This window comes from Vanessa cardui, chromosome 2 (genome assembly GCF_905220365.1).
Source record: "Vanessa cardui chromosome 2, ilVanCard2.1, whole genome shotgun sequence".
NCBI lineage: Eukaryota > Metazoa > Arthropoda > Insecta > Lepidoptera > Nymphalidae > Vanessa > Vanessa cardui.
Window position 1 is genome coordinate 7135208 of NC_061124.1, and position 9673 is coordinate 7144880.

At 36.0% G+C, this 9673-nt stretch overlaps 1 protein-coding gene across 1 annotated transcript; it reads left to right on the top strand.

Annotated features, from left to right (window-relative positions):
• The first annotated feature begins 2534 nt into the window (after nt 1–2534).
• On the top strand, nt 2535–9253 carry LOC124542818 (sodium-dependent phosphate transporter 1). The gene is made up of 10 exons (XM_047120705.1): nt 2535–2624; nt 3157–3753; nt 4097–4342; nt 4978–5160; nt 5286–5441; nt 5571–6061; nt 6729–6949; nt 7342–7527; nt 8119–8265; nt 8723–9253. The coding sequence occupies exons 2-10, from the start codon at nt 3561–3563 to the stop codon at nt 8811–8813; spliced, it is 1914 nt and encodes a 637-aa protein (XP_046976661.1). The 5' UTR covers nt 2535–2624; nt 3157–3560; the 3' UTR covers nt 8814–9253.
• Nucleotides 9254–9673: the final 420 nt, after the last annotated feature.

Genomic DNA, 9673 nt, shown 5'->3' on the forward strand with positions numbered 1-9673 from the left:
TACAGCGATCTCGCTGTAAGAAGTGGCGCGAAGCAATGCCGGTGTAAAGAATACCTGAAATAATGTGGATAAAACTTTTTATGAAAACTGAATTGTGTGAATCAACTGCCCACTATGGTATATCTAAAATAAAATCTGCCCAAGTCAAGATATGGCATCGAACATAAGTGCGTAAAGCAATTATACAATGGCTAGACAAGTAACCCACCGTGCTATTGATTTAACGCATGGCGTTACGTACTGATTCAGGCCGGCAATAATGACATACATACGTATTTTTGGTCGATGATGACGAAATCAAGTATGCTATGCTTTACAGTACCAGGCATTATTTAGCTAGCACTAATTGCTATTAAGGAGAGTTAGCGTTTGCAATATAAGCGTAAAATGTGTGTTTATTATTTCGACATAATATTATGCACGAATTATACATATAAACTTTCTTAAAATATTTTATCTATTGAAAAAACGTTTCAAAAACCGTGCGTTTTAAAGAGTTTTAAAGATCTAAGCAAACACAAAGACAGATAGACAACGGGAAGCGACTTTGTTTTATATTATGGAGTGAAGAGTCAAATTTCCAATAATGTCTCCGTGATCAACAGTAGGAAAATACTAGTGAAAAATTCGAAGACTGATTTCAACTCGTTGAACAGGCTGTGATTTGAAAAGGCTTTAGTGCCGTGAACAAAATATAGAACTCGCTACTCGAGCCTCCCAGGTGTTTTACTCCGGTGGTTTGCGGCGGACCCAACCATTTCTTCCGCCACAGGGCGTTAGCATCGTTGACGCCCAGCCTCCAGTGGCGGACTCGGGGGAGTTCGTCACATAAGCACATGGAGGATGGGGAGGAAGGCGTGCACTAGGCGCGCTTTCCATGTTTTGTCTAGCAGCCGCCTCACGGCGGATGCCATTGGTGACATTTGTATGCCCTGGGTGATCTAGTTGCCTCACCACTCGGAGGCATGGTGGAAACTTGAGGATGGTTTTTGTGGGTAGGACAGGGAATTAGGCCCTGGCACGGTTGAGTCCCACATGCCCGTCCTGGTCCCCCGACCGCTACATTCGCTAGATATTTAAAGTCGTCAGGATTGGGTGTAATTAGCTCGCTCGAGTGGAACCGTGCTTAGCCAAACCTTGTGTAGGAGGTCCGGTGGCGAGGTGGTGGTGGTAGATGATTTAAGAAAGGGGGTTGGCGTTTTATTTGCGATGCCTTAATGCTTTGTGCCAACAGTGACGGCAAATCACTGAAGAAAAAAAGAAGACACGAATATTAGTAAGGCAAACTAATTGTCATTAACGACGTCATAAAAAGGGAGTCGCAGAAGAAGGATAATATTGTAAACTAAATTTTCGAAATCTTAATTACTGGAATATATGACTTACATTGTATATATAGAGTTTTTTAGCATATGTATATTAATCATTAAGACAGACATCAACAGCTTTAGTCGCTTCCCCCACCGCTGAATAGAGGAAACCTGACATAATATTTTATTTTCTCTTTATCCAACTATAAAAGTTTATTAGGTACCTATTCACAACGCGCGAGTCACAGTGCCAGAAATTTCGATGAAGATAAAGACTACAAAAAATATATCAAATCATAAATTAATTATTTACTTACCATGCTAAAGATTTTTCATTATTATTATCTTACTCTATCTACTCTCTCAAAAGCGCTCTTTTCTACGTTAAATATTCGTTATGTATTATTATTGAGTGGTGCTCGCGCTTATAAAATATCATAGTTTGCCTTGCCACTAAGAGTATCAAAAGAATGCGAAAAAACAACAAAAAAATTAATTTTTTGTTTCAATAAAAATATAGGGCAAATGTGAACACATATGTAAAATTTAAATTAATGTATGCCGTTAAATATAACTTATAAATAATTAAAGTAATAAAAATTAGGACATTTGTCTGTCTCACGCTTACTGTAGAAATGTTTTATTTTCTGCCTTCAAAAATTACAAATTAATGTTGATTTGAACCCGCGAGTCTCAGTTTAGTTCCGCCCATTTTTTTGCTTCGACACAGAATTCTATTTTATTGGACGCTTTAATAGAATTTAAGATCCAAATAATTTAAATTTACATATATATTACAGTGTTTAACACGACTTTTATTTTTAATGTCATCTACTATTGAATAAAACAATCATCTATTAGGTTAAACATAAATTAAAGTAAATATTGAACCATGATAAAATAATAAGTTTTTGATAATAAAACTTCACAAATAACTTGTAAGCCCACACTATTTAAAATCAGTAAAGAAGTACCGAGTACAAAACCATATCAAGGACATAGGATTGATTACATACTTTCGAATAAAACAGAATTAGTGATGAGTCGTAAAGTTGTTATAGCGTCTAGCTTTAAAAAGCCTGTTTCCAGGGGGTCTTCTGCCAATACCCATGCCTATATAGTTCCATAATAATGAAGACGGCAAAGGGGGGTTGCAGAAGTGGGGTGTCGGTTCGCGCATGCTCCATTCAGACTATGAGATGGGGCGACCCTCGGTAACTTCAGTGTACAGCTGAGTGATTCAAGGCGACTAACCATACTTTTGTAAAGCGGTTTTTAACGTCTCAGGACCATAAAACCCTACATTTTCAAAAAGTAAGTAGTTCTTACTAATAGAGACACTTTAGTTCATTATTTTTGAATAAACATATCCTCATAAGTGCCACGAAGATGGTTATTTTTGTTTATTTTAAAAATACACGTTAACGACGCGATATAATTAGTTAGCTCAAGTCATATAGGACAAAAAAAAATTACATCATTAAAATTATTGATATAATTGACCTCTTTCATTATTTTCATAATTCAATAATGAATGAAGGAACCTCTTGCGTTTTTAAGCGCGAAAGTATCTGAGTACATGGCGTCGTCAAATCAATAATATTCAACCATGTGGTTTTACGGAATAATTTAACATGTTACATTATTTTTTAGATAATAAGATATTTATAATGAACGTTATAAAAGATTATAATATCTTTGAAATAGTTTCAAGTGAGTTAAATCTACCTAAATTACCTGGCGCAATAGTAAAATGATGTTCCGATAAAGAACATGTGCTATTTTTTGATACTTTTTTTTCATTGTTATTTAATAAATACCTACATGTTAAATATTTTATTTTCAGAAATGAAGCCAAATTTACTAAAGACACACCACATTCAGGATCTGCTTTTTAAGCATCTTACGTTGTGACGCACAATTTTGTAATTCCAAACACATTGTTACTCATATTTTAAATAACTTTTATTAATAATAATAATTTAAAGAAAACTTTTTTAAGTCTATAATTATAAAATTTTGTATGTTACGAACATATTTTTATATGGGATGATGGTCATTTTAATTCGATAAGGAAAAATTTGTTACTTAAAAAATAATTGAAAGTTTTTAAAGCAAAGCTTATTTGTTAACTTTATTTAGCGACAAAAAAAACTTAGGTGCTAGAAAATACTTACTATTAATAACTCATAATCGTTCATAAAATAGAAAATGTCGGAAATTATTATGTAATAATAGTAGTACGCAGAAATGGAACCATATTCGAGTGATCTTCTCTGGTTGGTGGTATGTGGTTTTATAGTGGCATTTATTTTGGCATTTGGTATCGGCGCAAATGACGTAGCGAATTCTTTCGGCACGAGCGTCGGATCTAAGGTTCTTACACTAACACAAGCATGCATACTAGCAACTATTTTCGAGATTGCTGGAGCTGTTCTGATTGGTAAGTCCACATTTCATTTGGTACAATTATACATAACTACGAATCGAGTAAAGCACCACTATATACATGTGCTTAATTTGTGTTTATAATTCATTTCGAGCGCGGCGGTGAAGGAAAACATCGAGAGGAAACCTGCATGTGTCTAAATTCATTGAAATTCTGCCACATGTGTATTCAATCAACCCGCATTGGAACAGCGTGGTGGAATAAATGTTCGACACCCTCTCCTAAATGGAAGAGGAGGCCTTATCCTAGCAGTGGGAAATTTACAGGCTGTTACTTTACTTTTTTACTTTACGAATGGAGTAATAAATTTTAATCTTTAAATGTTTTTCTGTTTTAGGTTACAAGGTATCAGATACAATGCGTAAGGGTATATTGGATGTGTCGTTGTACGCGGACGGAGGCGAAAGGCTGCTCGCAGCCGGTTGTCTTGCAGCACTGATAGCTGGAGCCTCGTGGCTGATATTGGCTACGGCGCTGCGTCTGCCGGTATCAGGGACACATTCAGTTGTTGGAGCTACTGTTGGTTTCACACTAACAGCAAAAGGACCAGTTGGTGTCCGTTGGTCTACCCTTGGGGCTATTGGTGAGTTGATGTCGTAAATTTTTTTTTAATAAACTAATACGCATGTAATTCTGTGACGGTTTTTATCCAATAACAAGTCAAAATTTAATTACAAAATTATGTATTAGTTAGACTATTATTGTTATTATTATTTTTATTGTAAGGTAGGCGGACGGCCAAACGGCAATCCGATTGTACGTGGTCACCACCGCTTAAAGACATTGTCGCTGTAAGGTATATTAAACATTTCATCGCAAACGCTCGATCTTCCTTGAGAAAGCAGATGTTATGTGCTTTGTGCCTGTAGTTACACTGGCTCACTTACCCTTCAACCTTAAACAATCATACTGAATGACGCTGTTTGTAAGAATATACGCAGAATATATAATACAAAGCCCTGCCACCGAATAAGAAAATAGTAATGGCAAATAAATATAAATGGTAATACCTACTAAGTGTAACATAATGCGTGTTTGCGCTGTTATATCTGTGTGAATATTAAAAAGTATATGTTATTGACGAATAACCTGTATAAAAATGCCAGTAAATCTATTAAATAATCCTTCACGTGACATAATTTGAAAATAAAGAACGTTGTTTATAATTAACTAAAATAAGCGTAAATAATAATTGCACATTACTTTTTATTTTTTCAGTGTTGTCGTGGTTTATTTCTCCGGCGCTCAGCGGTGCTGTGTCGGCGTTATTGTTTTGGTTGGTCCGAAGGTTCATACTGCGTGCTTCGCAGCCGATAATTGCAGGATTGCAGGCATTACCGTTCTTTTATGGTGCTACTATAGCCATTAATGTAATTAGTGTAGTGCACGATGGTCCGAAACGTAAGTGAAATAAATTACAGACACTCCTACATTAATCAATAATTTATGCTTTATAATATTAATTTATGATTATATTTGTTTGATGTTTGGAAAAAAAAAATGTTTATATCTTTTACATGTTGCAGTGTTAGCTATGGATAAAATACCCCTTTGGGTTGCGTTGGCCGGTTCGCTAGCACTGGGGGTGATTGGAGCGGTATGCGTGCGAGCCTTTCTCGTCCCCTATTTCCGACGTCAGCTTGTTCCACCCCCTGTTAATTTTACTCTTGGACCATCAAACGGTTAGTTAACATGTATATTAATATGTTCAACAGTTTTCTTGTTTACATATGTGTATAAAAAATATAATTATTACTTTGATAATTAATAAAATTTAAAGAAACGATCGTTTAAAATGATTATGTTTTTAGAAACAACACCAACTAATACTCCAACGCACGGTAAAAATAATGTAGCGCAACGTCCGACATCTCTGCTCTCTGAAGATGGCAAACTCTTAGAAGCGATTGCAGAGAGCGCCGAAATGGTTACATTGAGCGACGCAGACAAGTGCTCAGTCGGTGTACGGGAAATGAACGCAAGGAACCGAGCACTCCTAGCTACGATGGATGACTGTAGCATACTATCGCGAAGCTTAAGCCCGCCTAATAAATCAAGATTACAGCTGATTGATGCCGATCCTCAAATAAACACTTTAAAATACATAGACGAGACTCTCAGTTGTTGTAAGAGCTTAGATTCCGCTCAGCTCGCTGGAATGGGCGAGAGCTATGATTCAAAAAATGGTTTTCTCGGCGATTCATGTGATACCATCGCACGTGGGGAGCTCGGACGTTTGTCAGCTTTGAGAGGTGTACCCGCTATGGTAGAGTTTGATACCCCTCCTCCCAGGTCAGACAAGGTAAGAAATAATACACGAAAACATTAAATACAAAAAATCCACATAAAAAGTCCGATCACTTTATAACTCTCAATAATATCGACAATACATTAGCTTATTAACTGCATAGACTGTTGTATAATTTAATCAGAAGAGTATGGTTTTCAAATTCAATACCATTTTGTGCAGCTCAGAACTGTCAGTTAATTAAAGGATGTACTTACATTATGTGTTAGCTTCACTTAATTGTTAATTGATGATTCAAAAGTGCTTGTAAAAGCCCACTTGAATAAAGTTTATTTTGATTTTTGAGTCGAGATGGCCCAGTGGTTAGAATGCGTGCATCTTAACCGATGATTGCGGGTTCAAACCTAGGCAAACACCGCTGATTCATGTGCTTAATTTGTCTTTATAATTCATCTCGTGCTCAGCGGTGAAGGAAAACATCGTGAGGAAACCTGCATGTGACAAATTTCATAGAAATTCTGCCACATGTGTATTCCACCAACCCGCATTGGAACAGCGTGGTGGAATATGTTCCAAACCTTCTCTTCAAAGGGAGAGGAGGCCTTTAGCCCAGCAGTGGGAATGTACAGGCTGTTGTTGTTGTTGTTGTTGATTTTTGACTATCATTGTTTCTAGGACAGACTGTATTATAATAACGTTTAATGTTGAATTATTTGTCCAGGGGCCGGAAGTGGGCAGCGCGTGGAGTATCGAGTGCGACGCACGCAACACGCGCCTGGCGGCCATCACGCCCAACTCCAGCGCTGCGCCACTGCTTCGCGCCACCAGCCCCGCACCACCCGCACCGCCGCCCCCTCCGCCCGACACCCTGCGACTCTTCTCCTTCCTGCAGGTGCTCACTGCCACCTTCGGAGCGTTCGCACACGGTGGCAATGATGTCAGGTGATTATCTACTTATTACTGCATGCCGTCATTATCTATCTTTTAAAATTAATTCACTGAATATGGTTGAAAGTTACCGTAAGCACATTTATTATTGTCTAGCGATCCGCCCCGGCTTCGTATTGGTACTTTATATGTATCGTTATATTATGATCAAATTACATAAAATCAGAATAAATTGTAGTAAGTATATCTGTTATTCTGATGCATATATACAATCTATGCTACTGTAAAATTTCATCGAATAGAAAGAGTAACAAACACACATACATCCATCCTTTTAAACTTTCGTATTTATAACATTAGTAAGATTTTTTAATATAGACACAATGAATACATCAATATATAAATTGAAAGTATTTCCAGCTTATTAAACAGCTTGTATTTTTTAGCAACGCAATAGGTCCACTTGTGGCACTGTGGCTGTTGTATTCGGAGGGCGGCGCGCACGCGCGGGCGGAGACTCCACTCGCGATATTAGTTTTCGGCGGCGTCGGCATCGCGCTGGGCTTGTGGCTGTGGGGTCGCCGCGTGATACGCACCGTGGGGGAAGACCTCACCAGCATCACCCCTGACACGTGAGTCACGTTGTCTTTTAGTTACTGATTATTCATTCAGAATGAAACATCAGATAAGTTATCCATAATGTACGATTTAATATTTCCTAAGTAATAGCTCAAAAACAAAAAAGAAAGACATCCATGACGAAGATTTTCAGCGTCAATAGATATTTTAATTAAAGTATAATTATTGATCGAGATTTGAATTATCTGTACGATATTCATTACAATCAATTATCCCTCGGATTGTATTGTTTTGTGTTTGTGGGTAATCAAATGTAAAGTATGTAAATGTAAAATAAACAGTAATATATTTTGCACTGCACACAATAAACTAAAAGTAAACAATCAATATTTGACAAAGTTAGAGACAGGTGACTTTGTCGGAGACTTTTGTTGTAACAATTACGTATATGAGTAATGAAAAGAATTATTAGTTAAATAAGGCCAATTATTGAATAATAATAACAGAGCATACTCTGGTAATTTAGAAAATAACACATTATTTTTTTAATAAATACTTAATTGATGAGTTCTCAGATGGGACGAGGTTTAATTTTTCCAATATATATAAAATACGATTTTTTTAAAATTTAACTACGATATCAGTGGCTTTACCATCGAATTGGGAGCAGCGCTGACCGTTTTGGTGGCAAGCAAGGCGGGTCTACCTATTTCCACCACACACTGTAAAGTGGGCTCCGTCGTGTGCGTCGGGTACTTCTCCGATAAAAAAGTGGATTGGAGTCTTTTCAGGTATTAACGAATTTATCTTATCTATACAAATGTTTTATCCAAAATATATAACACAAAAAATTACATTGATCGTAGAATAGATGGATCGGAATAGCGTCTTTGTCTTTAAAAACAGCAAAAGTTGTTTTGCAAACGGTACTGCATATTTTTTTTTCGAATCGCATTTTGGATGGAATGGTAGAAAACCAAATACGGTACGAAAGATTTATGATGCAGAAACGTCCCTTTACGTGCTTTTCGATGCACTGGCGCACACTTAAAATTAGCAGATAGAGTAGAAAACCGCCTGAAAAAACCAATATATTTTAATTATCGAACCGGGGTCGGTCCTATATATAGGAATCTGTGGCATTAAAAACCACAACATACATGTCTTAATACAACTATGTAGTCCGTCAATATATGATTAACAATAGGCGATGACAAATAAAAATAACATAAATGTGTATTGTTCCAGAAACATAATATTCGCGTGGTTGGTGACCGTTCCGGCGGTGGCGGGCACGGCGGCGCTCGTCATGCTGGCCCTCGAAGCGTTTGTTGTTTAAGCAAAACGTCATTGTTGCGATTGGAATTTAAATATTCCATTAAAAAAAGGACTTGAGCTGTTATAGAAACGTTTCATTCATGTTTTTTATTAATTATTTTAAAATTGAGAATCCCATACACTTAACAGCGAAATACTCTCTAGACACGTTACTGACAAAATCAATAGTTAGAATAGTTTATCTCCAAGTACATAGGTACATTTTTGATTGATATAATAATGGTAGACGATCGTCATATCATTGATATTTGTTTAAGTATTAATAATGATTGACTAATGCTCGGAATTTTTTAAGGTTATAGTCCGATAAAAAGTAACAACAATAAAAATACTTTGCAAGTTAAAATTAATAAGTAATAATTTTGTAAACGTAGAAACCTATTAGTTTTCTAATGGATCAGCAGTGTTCAATGATTTAAAATGTCAAATTAATTAAAGTTCTAAATGATGACGTGGACTAAGATTTTAAATAAAATGACATAAAATTGTTACTTCGCTTGCATTGAACATAATAATTATTAATTCATAAAATCCAAATATAGAATAGAAAAGTATTAAAACAGTAAAAACATATTTTTAATTAATAAATAACCAAAAGTATTAAAAAAATTACTATATTGAATTAAGGACGAAACTCTCCGAGAGAATCTCAGGATCGGAATAGTCTGGTTTGAGTTTAGACTTCATGTACTAGATTGTAGTTGCAGAATATCAAAGAATGCCCTTAATACACCAGTGGTAATTTTCATTTTTAAGGTATTTGTCTTAAATGTACGAGTACGTATTATGTGTACGTATAAAATTCATTTCAATATAATTCGTGGATATGTAAAAAAAAACACAATCAAATCAATAAACCGG

Coding starts and splice junctions, on each gene's coding strand:
- LOC124542818 (XM_047120705.1), top strand. CDS start 3,561: ATGGAACCATATTCGAGTGATCTTCTCTGGTTGGTGGTATGTGGTTTT. Junction 5,442..5,570: donor TACTCTTGGACCATCAAACG/GTTAGTTAACAT, acceptor TTATGTTTTTAG/AAACAACACCAACTAATACT. Junction 7,528..8,118: donor ACCAGCATCACCCCTGACAC/GTGAGTCACGTT, acceptor CTACGATATCAG/TGGCTTTACCATCGAATTGG.